The sequence below is a fragment of the Scleropages formosus genome, chromosome 20 (assembly GCF_900964775.1).
Source record: "Scleropages formosus chromosome 20, fSclFor1.1, whole genome shotgun sequence".
Taxonomy (NCBI): domain Eukaryota; kingdom Metazoa; phylum Chordata; class Actinopteri; order Osteoglossiformes; family Osteoglossidae; genus Scleropages; species Scleropages formosus.
The window spans coordinates 23,928,708-23,948,112 of NC_041825.1; the positions used below are offsets into that span (position 1 = coordinate 23,928,708).

Genomic DNA, 19,405 nt, shown 5'->3' on the forward strand with positions numbered 1-19,405 from the left:
TTAGGAAAAATTTAATTTTCTGTAAACACGGGTGAAATAATACATAACTGTTTCAGAACCAGAAGCATTTTCTTAAATGGATCTTAAGATTCCTTACAAGATGTAGTGTTAAGTAGCAAGGATCAGGAGGCATACTGCATTACAAACTTTTGACAAAATGCTAAATTGTTAGAACCTTACATAATGTAAAAGAATTTCTATATTTTCCAAAAGAAAGTTTTCATAAAACATTTTGCACTTATCAAATCAACTTAGAAATCAAGCATCCAATAAAACAAGGCATCTGATAGTGTAGGGGTTAGGTCTGTCACTTCTAATTTCAAGGATTATAGGTTCAAATCTCACAGAGTGCTGCCACAATAATAAGGGCAGTTGATACTGTAGTGGACCTTTTGGTTCCACAGGTATGAATCTCACCCCCCATCCTTAAGCAACATACTTACCCTTAGCTGCTCCAGTAAAAATTACCTAGCTGTATAAATGGGTAAATAACTCTAGGTAGTGCTATGGAGAAAAATGTCAGCTGAACAATGAAATGTAATACCTTTGCATAAGGTACTTACCGTAAAATTACTCCAGTAGAAAGTCCCAATGTGTGAAAATGGATAACCATAGATAGTTTAACACTGTAAGCTGCTTTGCAAAAAAGCATCAGCTAAATTAATACATGCAAGTTGTGCTGCTACATTGTTCTGGTCAAGTTAGATACTTGGGTTGAAACAGCTGATTTTGAAGAGCCTCATTAGTTATGAAAAGTTATGGCATCTGTTTGGAGGTCATTGTTTATTCCTGGAAACTCAGCTCCTTGTAGTAGCCATGCATGAACAGCAATGACCATATTCTTCACATGACATAGGGCTGCTTGTCCAGGGCTGCATCCTTCTCAATAACCTCTTTGAACAGCTGGAAGAGGCAAACCATATTATGGAATTACATTAGCTGGACAGTCTTCATTCCAAGCTACCAGGAAAATTTGTCCAGTATTGTGAGATTTGGGTCCTCAAGAATGTTACTTAATGTAAATTGCCATTATTACTTTCCTTGCGGAAAGCGAAAAGGACCTGGAATATTTGGTCCAAAGAGTCAAAGGAGAAAGCGAGCGCATGGGACTGTACCTTAACATCAAGAAAACAAAGGTAACATCAAGAAAACAAAGGTAACAGCAGGCAATGGCTCAGTTAACATAACAATCGACAATGAAGAAACTAAATCAGTACAAGATTTCCTTTTCCTTGGACATCAAAGGTCACAAACAAGGCGATCCTAGAGCAAGTCAAAACAAAGATATTGCTAGAGGGCAAAAAAAATAAAAAATCACCAAGCAGCGGCTCTCATACTTTGGTCATATCATGCAAGCTAATTCCTTGGAAACAACATTAATGCTTGGCATAGTCAACGGGACAAGAAGAGGAGGACATCAAAGAACATGCTGGCTGGACATAATCAAGGCTGACACAAACATGCCCATGAAAGAATTGAAAGAAGCGGTCAAAGATTGTAAAGCATGGAGAATGATGATCCATAAAGTGACTGAAAGTCATCCTTGACTGAACGGTTAAAGCACTCACTCACAAATTGCCATTAGTGAAGAATTGATCACTTCCTCCACAAATTATCAACCTTCTGGTTTGGTTCGGCTACCAAATCAATAGGCTACAGAGGACAGTCAAGATGGCCCAGAGAATCATTGGTGCACCCATGCCTACCCTTCAGGTGCTGTACAAGTCCAGAATGAGAAAGAGGGCAACCAAAATCGTCACTGTTCCCATATACCCCGAGCACAAACTCTTTACACTTCTCCCCTCTGACAGGCGTTACAGAGCCCTATCCGCCAGAATGACCAGATACAAGAAGTTTTTTTTTCCCCTCAGGCCATCACTCTCATGAACAGTTAACACTCCCCTATAGGTCTCCTGTTAGTGCAACATTATCCAACCATTTTTGGTTATTTACTTCTTTCTATCTATACTACCATTTATACTGTTGTGTTTGTATACTCTGTAAATAAACTATTATTTATTCTGTAATTCTGTCAGCTGTTTGTTTTCTGTAACTAATGGAAGCATCAAGAACTACAGCAAACTCCTTGTCTCCATCAGTACACTTGGCCAATACAACTCATTCTGATTATACTCGAAAATAGACGGCATCCACATAAGAATCCTTATCATGAAGTTGTAAAGAGAAACCTTCTACATGTTGGGATGGGCTGTGACCAAGGGTGTGAGGACTGAAGCATGGTCTCCTTTGGCCTTCAACAGCTCACCCAGCTTCCTCACCACCCCTGTGCCATGTTGTGCCACCACTGTATTGCCAGCCAGCTCAGGAGGTGGGATGTTAGCAAACTCTGGCAGCATCCTCTGGGTTGCTGGGTTTTCATTAAACAGAATTCACTTTTAAAAGAAAAGGCACAGGCAGCTGAATTAGCCAATTGTCATCATGGTAAAAGGTAAAAAGATAGAAATTGTTACTCTTATCTGGAAGTACAAAGATTGATAAATTCAACTCTGGTCCTTGAGCACCTGCCTGGAATATCTTTTTCTCCAGTTTCAGGTCTTAACAAATAGGGTTTTAGAACAGCATATTACTTAGTTGTCAGGCACAAATTAAAGTACAGTAAACCATAATGCATTACTCAAGACGAAAGCTGTGCAGGCCCAAATTAAAACCTCAGTTCTGGGTTTGGAGACCATCTGTAGTTCTGTGGAATCCCAGGGAGTGACCAGATCAGAACTATACCAACCAGTTTCAGCAGTATCCCAGCACTTCAGAAGCAAATCTTAATCAGACCACTGAGAAACAGGAAGTGCAGAACTTTAAACTGAAGCTGTTCATATTTTAAAGTTGGAAATGGGTAAAGCTCTAATCCTGTCTAGAAGCACAACCAATTCTGCTAGCAACATAGAGAACCTGTTACTAGTAAGACTCTACTAGGACCAGGCTGTCCTGGGCACCCAGATAAGGTTGATTGACATGATCAAGACCTGCTGTAATACTGACTGACCTACAGCAGTATAAATTGGTAACATGTTTGATCAATGTTTTTAACACACACATACGATGTGCCGGCTGCGGGGGACGTGACAGTACCCCCCTCCACGAGTGGCCCCAGACACCCTGGGCCGAGAAGGAGGGCGCCCCCTGGGGTGCGGGGCCGGGCACTCTGTTTGGTCCCTGTGGAAGGCAGCAATCAGGTCGGGGTCCAGGATGTCCGAAGCGGCTACCCAGGAACTTTCCTCCGGGCCGTACCCCTCCCAGTCCACCAGATATTGCAACCGATCTCTCTGTCGGCGAGAGTCCAGCAGGGCCCGAACCGTGTAGATATCGTCCCCTGCGAGGAGTAGCGCAGGCAGTGGTGTGGTGTCTACTGGTGGCTGATGCAAGGACACTCCTACCGGTTTCAGGAGGGAGACATGGAACGTAGGGTGCACTCGGAGGTCAGGAGGCAACCGAAGGCGGTAAGTAACTGGTATGACGTGACGCACTATCTTGAAGGGGCCGATGTAGCGGGCCCTGAGTTTCTTTGAGGGGACCTTCAGGTTAAGGTCTTGGGTGGAGAGCCAAACTCTTTGCCCGGGCATGAACGAAAGGGTATGCCGGTGCCGGTCTGCCTGACGTTTGTGGCGTTCCGCACTGCGGAGCAGGTGGGACCGGACCGTCCTCCATATGCGGGCACTCTCGGTGTGCCACGTTTTCACGGCCTTGAACAGGACACGGGGAGGTCTCTCTAGGGAACAGGACAGGTTGGTAGCCTAACAAACACTGGAAGGGCGACATACCTGTGGATGTATGTGGTGCGGAGTTGTGGGCATACTCTGCCCAGGCCAGGTAGCGAGCCCATTGGTGCGGTCTTTGGGAACAGTAGGCTTGGAGAAACCTTGATACATCCCGCTGTAGGCGTTCTGCTTGGCCGTTGGCCTGCGGGTGGTATCCAGATGTAAGGCTGACCGTTACTCCGAGCCGGCCCCAAAAGGCCTTCCACACCCGAGAGGTGAACTGGGGACCCCGATCTGATACAATGTCTTCGGGGAGTCCATATAGTTTAAAGACTTGTTCAAACAGGATCTCCAATACCTCGAGAGCTGTAGGCGGCTTCGGAAAGGGCACCAGTCTACAGGCCTTGGAGAAACGATCTATGACCGAGAGGATCATGGTCTTACCCTCGGAGACCGGTAGGTCCACTAGGAAGTCCAGTGCCACATGGGTCCAGGGTCGGGTCGGCGTAGGCAAAGGTTGTAGGAGACCAGCCACCTTTTCGGGTACGGTCCTGGTTTGAGTGCAGGTGGTGCAGGCCTGAACGAAGTCCTTGACGTCATCGGACATCGAAGGCTACCAGAACCGTCCTTGTACCAGGGAGAGGGTATGTCGGATCCCGGGATGCCCTGCCTCCGGAGCCTCATGGGCCCATTTCATCACTGCGATGCAGAAGGAAATGGGCACATAAACACGGCCTTCTGGTTTCCTGGGTGGTTCTGGCTCGCTGTCCTGGGCTTCTCGGATGTCCTGGAGGAGTTGCCAGTGGACCGGACCCACCACACATCCCTGAGGTAGGATCCCCTCTGGGTTGGTGGGCATCGGTTCTGGGTCACAAATCCGCGATAAAGCATCGGCTTTCCTATTCTTGGTACCTGGTCGATAAGAAACAGTAAAGTGAAAACGGGTGAAGAACAGGGCCCATCAGGCCTGTCGGGAGTTCAACCTTTTTGCGGTCTCAAGGTATTCAAGGTTTCGGTGGTCCGTGAGTACCACAAAGGGATGGACGGCGCCCTCCAACCAGCGACGCCACTCCTCAAGCGCGAGCTTGATAGCAAGGAGTTCCCGGTTCCCAATGTCATAATTACGTTCGGTGGAGGTCGTCTTCCTGGAGAAGAAGGCACAGGGGTACAGCTTCGGAGGGTCCCCTTGCCTCTGGGACAGGACTGCACCCACCCCTACCGAGGAGGCGTTGACCTCCACCACAAACGGCAAGGAAGGGTCTGGCTGTTTCAGCACTGGGGCGGAGGTGAACCGTTTCTTTAAATCCTGGAAAGCCTTCTCCGCCTCCACCCCCCAAGGGAGTTTTAGGTCCTTGCTAGCTGTTAGTGCGGTAAGGGGTGCGGCTAATGTGCTAAAATTTCGTATGAAGCAACGATAGAAATTGGCAAACCCAAGGAAGCGCTGGAGCGCCCTTACCGTGGTAGGTTGAGGCCAGGAGGTCACCGCATCCATCTTCCTGGGGTCCATGGAGACTCCGTCCTGGCTCAGGACGTAGCCCAGGAAGGAGACCTGGCGTTGGTGGAACTCGCATTTCTCTGCCTTGACATACAGTTGATGTTGTAGGAGCCGCCTGAGGACCTCCCGGACCTGCTGGATATGCTGCTCTAGGGTCCTCGAGTAGATCAGTATATCGTCAAGGTAGATGATGACGCAGTGATTAAGGAAATCGCCCAACACATGATTCAGAAAGGCCTGGAAAACCGAGGGGGCGTTAGCTAGGCCAAAAGGCATAACTCCATACTCATAATGACCTAGTGTAGTGGAGAAGACTGTCTTCCATTCATCCCCCTCACGGATCCAAATAAGGTTATACGCGCTGCGGAAGTCTAGTTTAGTAAACCAGGTCGATCCATGAATACCTTCCAAGGCCAAGGTGATCAACGGTAATGGGTGTGGGTATTTGACGGTTATGGCGTTCAACCCCCGGTAATCTATGCATGGCCTTAGTCCCCTGTCCTTCTTACCGATGAAGAACCCTGCCGCCGCCGACGTCGACGGCTGGATCAGGCCGGCCTCGAGGGCCTCCCTGATGTACTCCTGCATGGCCCATTGTTCTGGCAACGACAGGGGATACACCCGACCCCGAGATGGCGTGGTACCTAGTAAGAGGTCGATAGCACAGTCTCAGGACCGGTGAGGAGGCAGTTCGGCGACACGGGCCTTACTGAAGATCTCTCACAGATCCTTGTAGTCCGGGGTATGACCGGTGGGGGAAGGCCCTCTACCCCTTCCACCGACGTGGCCCGACAAGGAACGGTGAGGCAAGACGAGCGACAGAAATCTCCCCAGAAAACCAGCTTATTGGTACTCCATTCGAAGACTGGGTCATGGCGTGCCAACGAGGGGTAATCCAGAATGATCGGGGTGTCTGGAGCTCGAAGCAGAAAGAAGGTAAGTCTCTCACGGTGACATGCTCCTGTTTCGAGCAGGAGAGATACAGTTCGGGTATCAATCACCCCGGTCCCCAAGGGTTGACCATCCAGGGCTTTCACGCTCAGGGTGAGTTCACAGGTTTTAAGAGGGACACGGTGCACTTGGAAAAGCCCACATCCGTAAAACAGCCCACTGCTCCTGAATCAATGAGGGCACTGACCTGCACCCGGCTTGCCCCCCAGGAAATACTCACTGGCAACCGCAACTGTCTCCGGTGCTCCCCCGGACTCACCTTCGTGTCTTTGGAGGTCCCTTGGGGTGGTCGCACTGGGCATGGGGCACGGAGATGCTCCTGGAACCTGCAATAGAGACACAGTTTCCCCACCAGGAGCTGTCTTCTTTCTTCTCTCCTGAGCTGGTCCTCCTCTGGGCCAGCCCCCGGGGGGAGGGTCTGGTCTCCCCGGGGTTGTCGACTCCTGCCAAGGTTGTCCATGGCGATGGCGGTCTCTACAAACCGGTCAATGTCCCCATCCTCACCCCTGTACGTGAGCTCATCCTGGATCTGGGGGTTCAGCCCTTTGCAGAAACAGGTGAGGAGGGCAGGAGAGTTCCATCCGCTCTTGGCCGCGAGGGGTCTGAACTCAAGAGCGTACTCAGCCACGCTTCTGTTTCCCTGGGTGAGACGCATGAGAATTACCCGCCGCACGCTCCGCGTGTGGGTGGTCAAAAACCGCTTCGAACTTATCGCAAAAAGCGGCATAGGTAGTTCTTTGGCGAGTGCGCCACCCAGTGGCTGCCCACGCCCGGGCTGGACCGGTCAACAAGGACAGGACAAAAGCGATTTTAGCTGCGTCCGTCTGATATATGCGAGGGGAACACTCAAAGACCAACTCGCACTGCATCAGAAAGTCCTGACGTTGATTGGGCGAACCGTCATACCTCTCTGGGGTCGCGATCCTTGCGGCTTGCGACCATACCAGATGACTCGGGTGGTGCGGGCGGGGCAGGCTCAGCAGGAGTCGCGGGTGCCGTCTGGGAGGCGGGTTGGAGAATACCTCTTGCCAGGAGAGCCTGGATCAATCCTTCGATCATTTCTTGTAGGTGCTGCAGTGACTGGTCTTGCGCTCCCAAAATGTCGCCTCGCATGGCGAGCGCCGTACGAAGTTGCGCATACTCTGCTGAGTCCTGGTAGCTGGCAGAACCTTCTGTCATGGTTGCACTTAGCAAGGACGGACTCAAGTGCAGCGTTATCATACACCGATGTTTAATGAAGCCAAATCAGAATCCAAAAAGCAAAGTCGAGGGACAGGCGTGGGTCAGGCGATCAGCAAACGTAGTACAAAAGGCTAGGCAAAGAACGTGGTCGGGAATACACAGGCAAAGGTCAATGCCGGAGTAGGTTCACTGAAGCACGGCTCGAAGGGAAACAAAGGAGGCGAAACAAGGTTCCGCATCTGGGCTTGCTCGGCTTCCCTCTTTATTGCCATTCCCATTAGGAAACGGCAGGTGTTGCCGATGTGCCGGCTGCGGGGGACATGACAATGGAGAACTAAATAAATAATAGCAAGAAGTGTAATAAACTGATATCTCAACTAGTAACAATAACAGCATGTGCCTAAATATATATTATATATATTATTTATTTATTACTGGGCTCAGTCAAGTTGTCTCACACTGACCTTCCTCTCCAATCTCATTTCTTATATATATATCAATGTATGTACTATATTCCAATATTTGTATGTGTGTGTGGGTGTGGTGAGTGCAGTTGCAATGTATATGTGCATATGTGTTGCTAAGCTGGACTGTCACTTGACATGGCTTCATCTCAGACTTCAATTCTTCCTCAGAACACCCTTCCACTGTTGATTCTGGTTGTGTTGGTGATGTTAGGAAAGGCGGACCTGACCACCACAACCCATCTCCTTTCAGCTTGGATGCTGTCTGTCCTCTTGTGATGAGGTCTGCTGGATTGAGCTTACCACAACAATGTGACCATGATTCTGGTGCTGTCAGTGACCGTATTTCTGTGACTCTGTTCGCAATGAACTGCTTCCATTTTTGTGCTGAGCCACGAATCCACTGAATAACTATCATGGAATCTGACCACAAACAAAGCTGGGATGGCATCATGTTCAGAATCTTTAACAAGTTGCTCCCTACTCTAGCTCCAACTAAAGCTCCCATCAACTCCAAACGTGGTAGAGTTAGTTTCTTTATGGGAGCCACTCTCGATTTGGATGCAACAAAACTGGTGACAGTTCTTCCATCCTTAGTTCGTCCTTGGAGGTATGCAACTGCTCCATATGCCCTTTCACTGGCATCACTGAAGATATGAAGAAGTGGGGATTGCTCATTCTGCCAGTCGCTTACTCCGTACCACCTCGGAATGGCAATCTGATGCAGCTGTGGGAGCTCCATGCACCATTGTTGCCACTTATGACTGAGGTCTTCTGGCAGCTCCTCGTCCCATCCTAAGCCCCTTTGCCACATGTCTTGGAAAAAGCACTTAACTCGTATAGTGAATGGTGCCAGGAAACCTATGGGATCAAATATTCTAGCTGATGATTTTAGGACGCTTCTTTTCGTGTTACCCTGCTCCTTTAAGATGCTCATCAGTTGTCTAAGGTCAAAGACAAAATCATCACTATTCGGCCTCCACACCAACCCAAGCACCTTTAGCCCGCAACCATGTGCTTCAGGTTCTGGCATACATTCAAATCCACCATTCAGCCACTTAGCCTTCAGTTCTGCGGAATTCGTCGTCCACTTACACAAGTTCATGCTGGCTGTGGACAAGATCTCCTTTGCTCCTGATGTCAACATATAAGCCTCGTCAATATCCTCTGCGCTGGCAATCAGATCATCTACATAAAGGCAGGTTTCTAGAATGTTAACAGCATGTGGATGGCTGTTTCTGTACCCTTGTAGATGATGCCGGATCGTGGCTGCTAGCAGGAATGGGCTTGAAGAAACCCCAAACATGACACGAGCCATCCTCATCTTGCGTGGCCTTGTGTTCTTAGTGTCAGGGGGTCCTGTTATCCATAAAAACCTTAAGGCATCTCTGTCTTTCGTTGCAATGGATATCTGTAGGAAAGCCCTTGTAATGTCTGCTGTGAATGCAACTGGATGCAGTCTAAATTTCACTAAAATACTTAAAAGGTCTGGATTAAGGTTTGGACCGGTCAGTAAACAATCGTTAAGAGATGGACTGCCACGCTCATGAGAGGAGGCATCAAAGACCACTCTCAGTTTAGTTGTCATTTTGTCTTCTCTGATAACAGCATGATGGGGCAAGTAATACATCACATTGTCCTCCGTCACCTGTGAACAGTTGTCTTCTGGGACATCTTCACACACCCCCTGCTGTAGATAATCCTCAATGACATCATTGTATCTCTTGAACAATACTACATCTGTTTTCAGTTTCCTCTGCAGTCCATCGAGTCTTTTCTGGGAAATTCTGAAATTGTCTGGGAGGTGTGGGGCATTTTGCTTCCACGGTAACCCTACCTCATATCGCCCTCTAATGTATTTGACTGACTCCTCAAAGCTCTGTCTAGCTTCGCGGTCATCTGCGCTGTCCCCATCTCCCTGTGTTATGCCAAGGGAATCCAATTCCCAGAACATGCGCAGCTGCTTTGAGACTTCATTGCATTCACTTATTCCAATGTTCCTACAAGCAACCTCACCCATATTTGAAGCAGAGACTGGTCCCTGTACTGCCCAGCCAAATATTGTTTCTACAGCTACTAGGGCTTCTGATATTCGCTCTACTCTTCCTGACAATATCTTCCAGTAGTAATCGGCGCCAACCAGTACGGATATTTCTGGCTCCTCCCTGCTATCGACTGAGACATCTGCTAGTGGTAGGCCTCTCTTCTCTAGCTGGTGTCGAATGTGTTCACCAGGCACCTTCATAATTGCAGTGCACACTTGCGGTGTCTCAATGGCTTCAATCTCTATTTTCTGTTCCTTATTCCAGACATTCTCCAGCACTAATTTTACAACATTTCTCACAGCCGTTACCGGGTTCTCAGAGCCAAAGGTATGCAACTTTAGAGTCTCCCTCCTTTGAACTGGCAGACCCAAAATCTTTACCTGCTTCTCGTGGATGAAACTTCATTGGCTCCCACCATCCATTAAACAGCGCACCGCCTTCCGTCCGCTGGGTCCTTCAGTCCATGCTCTTACTGTTTGCAACAGCACAGTGTTCTGACCCTTCGTGTGTGTGTTTGCAGTACGGGGCATAACGGATGAAATTAGTGCATCTGTAGAACCTTCAGTGTCATTGGGGGCTTCTGCTTGTTTGGCCTTGTCACACAATGTAGCGTGGTGTCTTCTGCCACAAGCAGTGCATGACACACCCTTTGTTTTGCAAACCTTTGCGATGTGTCGTGGTCGTAGGCAAATAAAACACCTCCTCGTTTTCTTTAATTTCTCTTTTCGGGTGTTCACTGTGTCATCCGTGCACGCTTCTGATTTGTGGCTTGTGCTATCACAGAATATACAAGTAAGAGGTGCGGTCGAACTGCCTGTGTGGAGAGCTGCGGCTGTAGGCACATTTGCCCTTCTGACCCTTGTCTCGCTTCGTACATCTACTTTACAGTGTTGCTTGTGAGAAGCCTGTGCATCCTTGGTTATGGTTCCTGCGTTAGTCAAGTGCATCGCACGCTCTCTACTTTCAACCTCCCATTGCAGAAAAGTAACAAGCTCAAGAACCTTCCATTCATGACCTGGACTCATTTTGCGGGTATACTCAAGGGCAAGATCATCTGGTATCATTTGAAGCAGTATGGGGCACAATAATCCTCCATAAGTGTCTGATACAACACCTAAGGATTCTAAACTTCTGATCTGTACTTCACACTCGTCATACAGTTGTCTTAATGCTTCAACGTCGGAAGATTTCTTTACTGGAGTCAATTTCAATAATTTGGACATGTGCGCACTCACCACAAGGTCCTTTCTTCCAAATCTTTCCTTCAGCATATCAACTGCTGTGTCATAATTGCTGTCCGATATCTTTAATCCTGCAACAGCTCGGGCAGCAGGTCCAGCGAGGTATGACTTCAAGTAAGCAAATTTCTCCGTTTTGCTTAACTCTCTGTTTTCATGGATAGCAGTTTCAAACTGATCCCAGAACTCTTGCCAAAGACATACTTCTTTGTCAAATTTACTTATAGACAGCTTCGGTAATTTCACCGATGATCCATTAGTTAATCTGTCTGTATGCGTACTCACATCACTTAGCCGGGCCGCCCTTACTCCCTCTATAGCGTCAGTCTGACGTTCAATCAACCTGGCAGCACGGGTTTTCCACAGACTGATGTGGTCCTGATAGTCTGCGGTTTTCGCGACATCGGCATCTAGCTCGTCTATTGGTATTTCATCTTCTATGTCTTTATCCAATTCGCGGAGATTCTCCTCCTTAATGGAGAGCATGGACAACAACTCTCTCAAACGGTCACAATTCACGTTGTCCTTACATGTTTCTTCTTCTAGAGACCGCAGTAGTTTCGTTGCGGATGCCCGCAAAACTCCGCGTTTATGTTTCAGCCTCTGTAGTCGGTCCGACATTTTCTCTTTCACCTTTTACTTTGCGGCTAGGTGCAACGAGCTATCCGTTTAGTTCACCTCTTCCCGGGTTTCGGCACCAAAAAATGTTGTTGTCACGAACCACGTTGCAGCCTTTCAAGTTCGCAAATGACAAGACCGACTCCTGGATTTCTAATAAAACGTTACATTTAATTAAAATACCAACAAATATCCGTCGCTCCACTTGTACACTCTGAGGCAGTACACTCCTTCTCTGCTTCTTTTTTCATTTACGCAAAAAGACCAAGGAACGTAATTAACATATGGACATCTAGTGGCAGTTCTATAAATCGCATTTCAAATTGTACAATTAAACTCAATGCCAATCATTCATCAGCAATTACAAGTTGACAACCAAATACAAACAACACCTTTCCACACAACATCAACTCAAACAATAAAAATACAACAATATGCATGTTTCACACAGTGTCTTTTTCATGCTAATAGTTTTGCCTATTTTTACATTTTTTACCCATTATATTGAACATTTTTACTGAAAAAATGTGTTGGGGTTTTTAACAAGAAGCTTGAACTTAAGTTACTTTATAAAGTGGACTCAGATATTGATGAACTGTACTGTTATGAAATACCTATAGATGGTTACGGTGCGGGGTGTGGTGGCGCAGTGGGTTGGACCGCAGTCCTACTCTCTGGTGGGTCTGGGGTTCGAGTCCCGCTTGGGGTGCCTTGTGACGGACTGGCGTCCCGTCCTGGGTGTGTCCCCTTCCCCCTCCGGCCTTACGCCCTGTGTTGCTGGGTAGGCTCCGGTTCCCCGTGACCCTGTAAGGGACAAGCGGTTCTGAAAATGTGTGTGTGTGTGGTGATATAAATATTTTTTAAAAGTTATATGGAAAAGAAGTACATTGCTCTGTGTTCTCTTCATGTGTTCTGTTAAATAAAATTCAAAATGCTGTCAGTTTTTCATGCATCAGAATTAACAACCTGGCCTACTGTTGTCATTGAGTATTTTGGATTATATGCTGGATAAAAAGAGCAATTGTCAATATCCTATTTCATCCATCCTTGTTAATAATATATATTTCATTGATTTGTAACTGTTGTCAAAGGCCAAGATCTGTTTATTACTCTTTTTACAGTACACTTACATATATTCATTTACATCACATTAATTTACTGCGAAGTAAACCAAAAGCAATTTTCACAGCTAAACTGACAAAATCTAATATGTCAATTATAGCTGAACAACAGCCTTAATTTTAATGAACAAAGTACATTTCTAAAGGAACTTATATTTTGATCCATTTATACAACTATTTACCCTTCTCAGGAAGTCATGACTTACCGGCTGCACTTTTTAGTCGGTAAAATCACTGTTGAACCAAAAACATGATATAGTGACCTTGGGGGTCTTATGCGCAGTCCAAAGAGATCAGTATGAGTTTGACTAGTGAGGATCAGAAAATAATAATAAAAAATCTCAGTTGGAATGTGCAATTCCACCAAGGAAGGTGTCTGTTGATCCAAAACATTTCAGAGAAAATCTGAATAGCTTTTTTAGGTGATTTTATTTATTGCAAAATGACATGTATAAAACCAATTGTAACAAATTAAAAGTTTACCATAAGCAGTAAAAACACTTTCACTGATAAACTTATTGATATGCACCATTAAAGTAGGTACTATAATTTTCTGATACGTTAAATACAGCACAGCAGGTAGCACTGGTGCCTCACAGCTTCTGGGCTCTGGGACTGAACCCACCTCACTCGGTGTGGAGTTTGCGTGTTCTCTTTCTGTCTGTGTGAATTTCCTCCGGATGTTTGTTTCCTTCCACGGTCTAGACATTTGATTCCTTCAAAACTGCCTGTACTGTATGAATAAGTGTGTGTGGCTGCCCTATGATGTACTAGTGTACAGTCCCAGGGGCTACCCAGCATCAGTTCCTGTTCTAGGATAGGTTTGGGACCACTGTGAACCTGCACTGGAGAAGAGGCTATTGATAATGGAAAAATACGATGTGATCAAATACAGCCATACTGTTTGAAGTGACAGGATAACGAGGACCCAGTGCTGGTAACAGTTTTTTCTCTCAGATGCCATTTCGAATTTCTGTTGGCCTTGCATGTTTACATGTTAGTCGCTTTGGAGATTGGCAGGGGGAGCTGGCATATAAAACACACAACCCTTCACTAGGGCTGGATAATTTTGACCTGCATTTCAAGGAGACTCTCCTTGCTGGCAGTAGGTCCGTCGCCCGATGTTACGTATCCGGGGTATTTGGGGCAGAACGAGGGCGCTGGACCAGTGACAACTTCGCCAGGAGGAGGGAGGAGGGGAATGAGCTTGGCGTGGGCGTAATCGATCTCATAGCCCTCGAAGATGAGTGCCACCCCATGGGCACCCAGCCCATCCTGTAGGAGCTGGGCCACCTTGCGTGAGGCCAGGATCAGCGCCTTGTAGTTGTCCTCGTCCAGCCGGAAGATGTCGCTGGTTAGGGGTTGTCGAGGCACCAGCACCGTGAGGCCGGGGGCGTTGGGGAAAGGCGTGAGGAACGCCACGTGCGAGTCATCCTCCCACACTCGCCACTGCTGTTCCTTGCCACGCACGATGCGGGAGAACAGGCCATCATGAGTGGGATCCCCCAGAAAGGCAAAGCTGGGTGGGGCACCAGGGTCTGGGAGCTTGGCCCGAATCTTTGCTTTGACTTCCTCAAGTTCTGTGTGGTTCCAGCGAGGCCCACTCTTCGAGCTGCAGTACCCGGGGTCATGTGGCTGGAAGTCCTCCTCCGCCGCCAGGTGAGGCCTCCAGTCAGGTTCCAGCCCATGCAGCGGGAGGATACGGACATGGGCCGACTGCCCAGCGATGGGCCTGGAGACAAGAGCACAGCGCCGCACCCCAAGCTTTTTGCACAGAAGGTGCCCCACGGCACGTGCCCCCAGGAGCAAGCCCAAGAACTCGGGCTCGGCCAGCTGAAAGATGCTGCAGGGCCCAGTGGGAGACTTCTGAGTCAGGATGGTGGCCCCGGGGGTCCAAGGGAAGGTGTGCAGGTAGGCCACGAGTTCGTCTGTTTCCCAGATCACGTGTCGTTTAGGCATGCTAGGGCTCAGAGCTGCCATTCTGGGGGACAGCAGGAGCGTCACAAAACCAAGCCTTAAAAAAATTCAAAACCAATTGACAATGTCTTTCAAGAGACACAAACATATTTAATGTGTTCACATTTATTCATGTAGCAACTTACAGTGCGAAGCTATTTCAAAATATATCCCATGTGCACCACAGGGTAATTTCTACCAGAGCAATTAACAGAAAGTACCTTAATCAAAGATACTCCAACAGGAAGTTGGATTCGAACCCTGGTTCAACAGCACCTACAGTATAACTGCAATGCCAGCTTTGTACATATACCCCTTCTTGGCAGTGAGTGTAAACACTGGGGCTGAGTCCCTCAAGAGGTTTCCTCACACTGTGCCCCAAAAAACACTTTTCCACAGACAGCAAATACTAACATCTTGTGTGTGTTTATACAGTCTATGTGTATGTGTGTGTGTACTGTATTATGTGCACTACCAGCTAAAATTTTGAGCTCACATTACTGACAATGACATACTTTTGACGACCATTTTTGGTTGAAATCATGTACAAGATGTTCAGTTTCTTGACAAACAAGCATACAATTTAAAACATTTTTTAAAAAATCACAAAAAACGTTTTTAAGCAGGTTTACTCAAAGTCCTGACTGGGTCTGTATAATTAATACAACAGGGTACATATATATGCTGTATGGTCATGACTGACTACATATGTATTTGACAGTATGTCTGTATGTGAGTGAATATGTATTTGTGAAGGGAGATACTGCACAAGGGAACATAATGAACACATTGTTTGAATACACTAAGGCTTAGTGACTAAGCGTTACGAAGACACACTCGTCTCGTGTCGCGCGGGAACGCGCACGCGCGTCGCCTACCTTAGAAGCCTCGAGACAAACATACACCGGCAAATGTCTTCTCAAAACGGCGGTATTTGGGTTCAGTCTGATTTATGCGAGAAGTTTAAACTTTCTCCAAGCAAGTGTCAACAGCGCTTTTTAACGTGGAAAAACTACGGGAAGAAAAGCGGAAGTCATGTGAAAATGAGTTTCATGTGACAGCTCTCATAAACTAAGTACACAAACGGCAAAAAATGACATTTAACCAGTTGTCGCAGACATATCTGACTGGTGGATTCGCTTAATGGTTGGTTAAGAGTCTTCACGAATTTGTCAGACACACGTACAGTAAAAATGCAGCTCAAATGAGAAATGGCCGCTCAGTTGCTCTCAACGCTAATTTGAAGTGCACACTAGGTGGCGCTCAGACGACATATGATTATATAGAAGAACGCTTCGCCGATGAACCGTTCATGTACTGTACTTCTCCAGCTTTTTTTCCCCAAATAAAAGTGACGTCATAAAACAGGAACCGCAATAGAGAAGCGATGCGGAGGCGTGACTGTTTTAAAGGTTAAAGTGACATTAAAGTTCTCCGGCAAAACCGGGTTCCCGACAGCCGCGTCACCGCCCTTTCGATAAATACTTGTTGTGTTGTACCCACTAGAAGGGAATTTTTTTTTTTCCGCAGCTCACCATAGTTTACTTTGAAAAGGGCTCATTTTAAGTACCGCTACAAGACCTCAGACTTAGTGCCCTTCAACTGTTGTTACAAATTTGCTCCACGTCAGTGCTAATGCTAAGGGTGCTATCGAGTTGAAATGTAGTTGTTGTACGATTTAAAAATGTCAGTACTTGCTCTGTATTTACTGAACTGTGTTTCTTTTTTTTTTTCATTAACTCAAGTGGAACTTGTTCCGCCGGGTTGCTTTAAAACAGCAGAGTTTTCTCCGTTACCTAAAACGAAAAAAAAAGTTTGAGAGATTAAAATTGGTGAATGTCCATGAAGTATTTGTGAATTTATTATAAACTGCCTGGTTTGGTATTCCAGTCAAAATGTGGTATTATAGATGACTACAGTAGGCCTGCAGAGTGTGACTGTACAAGGCTGTGTGAGTGCAGTGGACGGCTGTCATGTCCAGGGTGTGTGTCCCCTCCCCCCCAGCTGGACCACATCCACCTGCACTGGACCAGCAGTTATTGATAACAGAATGGATAAATCACCACAGATAACCCCTTACTCTCTCCTGGCATGTGATTATTGCAAGTTGAACAGGATGAAAAGGTATGAAAAATGGAAGCTCAGATATGTGTGACTGCTGTAGGGCAAAGGAGAGATGTTATCATGGCCCTGTCTCGATGAGGACGTTGCTCTACGCTAACACCATACAACTGGGTCACTATCTACTCGGCGCTAGCAAGGAGGAAGCAAGTCTGCGGTGTGAGTGAAACAGCATCGTGCTAAAATGACGTGCTGAAATATGCCGAATTACTACTTTCGGTGCAGCAGCTGGGTCTTTCGTAAGAACCAAATCTGCAACCTTTAAACCACATGCCCTTTGCCACAACCATATTGCTGCCTTCCTCCTTATGAATATGTGAAAATGTGAAGTCTCAACTAAGGCCTATTTCTGTACTCATGTTACCTTGACAAAAAAATCTATCCAAATTAAGAGCAAGGAATAGGCAATTGCAGGTCAGTAATACTATGTCACCTTGGTCTTCATGACATATACTGTTACCGCTGTCTAAAAATATTGATCACTGACCACATACACACTATTTTCATCCATTGTTAATAAGCATTTGTCCAATTCAGGACCCTCGTAGGCTGGAGCCTATCCTGATGTGTGATGCAGAGTCCACCATAGGGCAATTACACACACACGCACACACACACTCATACACTATGGCCAATTTAGCCTCTAATTTGCCTGAAACACATGTCTTTGGACTGAAGGACAAAACCAGAGTAGCTGAAGGAAATTCAATCACACCCCAGGAGCAGAGACACCAGTCCTACCTGCTACACCACTGTGCTGCCCTTAACAGTATAACTTTCCCTACATTACATTACTTCATTTAGTTGACGCTTTTCTTCGAAGCGACTTAAAATTGTTTTTCTCCCTGGTTTTGGTCACTTCATCTACTTATTGGTGTTTATTGTGCACCTATCAATGAGCAATGGTTATTTAGGTTCATAACTATGAATACATTTGATGCAGTAACATTAAGAAGTACAGAAAAACCTGTGTACCATAGTTTTAAACCATTGCTTTGCATAATCTACCAGTTACTGTCAGAAATGCCCCGTCTGTTTCTGTTTTCAATCCTGACTTATATGTTCACTCAGGCATTCCACCTCGTAATGTGATTCAACCTGCCTTGGTTATTTATTTTATCACCTTTACAAAAATGCATTTTAAATTTACTTAAGTAAATTACTAACTCTGTCCTATCTTCTCGTTGAGCACTACCTTGCTACATAAGACCTGAGGAGGCTGGCCAGTGGTGACAGACGAATCCCGTGCTGACAGAGGATGATGTCCATCTGCCGTGACGATCGAGACGTTCCATGCCGAGTCGGGGATCCAAGATGCCATTTACCAACATTATAATTACTTGTTAAACACTGGCTTACAAATTGTTATTTTCTAGAATGCCCAGGAGGGGTGTGCTACCACTGGCCCGTGGACCCCCAGAGGTTTTTTTCTCCCTCAACTTTCAGTTGGGAGTTTTTGTTCCTTTCCCCGGTGGCCAGCAGGTATACTTATAGCTCTATAATAAGTTCTTCATTATAGTAGCCATTAGTTGACCGTCTTCTTTGTTTGTATCTGTTTTTCTTGCCTTATGTCTGTGTTAAAGCGCTCTGTGTCACTGCGTGAGAAGAGTGCTCTATAATAATAATAATAATAATAATAATAATAATAATGCCACTTCAGGAATTTCACCTGTGATTTCCAACAGATCTTTTGGGTCTAAATTAAACCCACCATCCAGCATATGCTGGTCAGCCTCGCCAGGTCATATGATGAAGATTCCTGCAACTCATCTTGCATTCCAATGCCTTCTTGGGTTCTTTTCTGGAGCAGCTGGGAAGCATTGAACAAAGTAGTGTGAACGCCTGTCCTTCCCCCATCCCAGAAATGCACTCGCTCTGTCCGTGCAGCTGCCTGAAGACTTCAGTCAACACAGAAAATCCCCAGAGGTGTTTCCAGTAACTCCTCCCTGCACATTTTAGTTTCTGCATTGCTCATTGAGCACACCAGTCAGTGCAAAAATCTCAGAACAGAAAAAGCAACAAAGGGGGACATGGGAAATTAGCCACTAGAAAGAGATCATACTCATCTAGTGAAGGCCAGTAGTCAGTGCAGTGATTACCTTACAAAGGACTTTGTGTTTGAATCCCTATCATCCTGCTGTAGTTCTTATCTTAGCTGTGTGAACAAGTCCATCATGTACCATATTATGCAGAAGTCCTCCACTATGTCACCTTGGAGAACAGCATCAGTTAATCAAGGCAATTGCCTGCTTTGTGAGTAGCAGGGGACTGGGACAGGGAGAGGTCAAAGGACTATAGGAGCAACAGAAGGCCACTTGCATGAATGTCATCGACATGCAGGTTGAAGTCACACAGGAGAATCAACGGAGTGTTGTCCCCTGGCAGAGAGCTCAGCAAGATGTCAAGGTCATCCAAGAAGCAGCCGAGAGGGCCAGGAGAGCCATAAAGAACAACGACAACAAGTATGATTGGGGCAGTGATAGAGACAGCATGCCATT

The 19,405-nt window shown here is 46.5% G+C and overlaps 1 protein-coding gene across 4 annotated transcripts; it reads right to left on the bottom strand.

The window, feature by feature from the left end:
* Nucleotides 1-13,327: 13,327 nt before the first annotated feature.
* Nucleotides 13,328-19,148, bottom strand: LOC108930670 (uncharacterized). Of its 4 annotated transcripts, XM_018746039.2 has the most exons (3): nucleotides 15,892-15,910; nucleotides 15,665-15,798; nucleotides 13,328-14,844 (listed from the first exon to the last, which is right to left on the bottom strand). In XM_018746039.2, the coding sequence occupies exons 2-3, from the start codon at nucleotides 15,685-15,687 to the stop codon at nucleotides 13,884-13,886; spliced, it is 984 nt and encodes a 327-aa protein (XP_018601555.1). In that variant the 5' UTR covers nucleotides 15,688-15,798; nucleotides 15,892-15,910; the 3' UTR covers nucleotides 13,328-13,883. The 4 variants fall into 4 exon arrangements, with proteins under 4 accessions (XP_018601555.1, XP_018601557.1, XP_018601556.1 ...); XM_018746041.2 differs by lacking the exons at nucleotides 15,665-15,798; nucleotides 15,892-15,910 and adding an exon at nucleotides 18,619-19,148 and having other exon boundaries at nucleotides 13,328-14,811; XM_018746040.2 differs by having other exon boundaries at nucleotides 13,328-14,811; nucleotides 15,665-15,941.
* Between the last annotated feature and the right edge of the window lie 257 nt (nucleotides 19,149-19,405).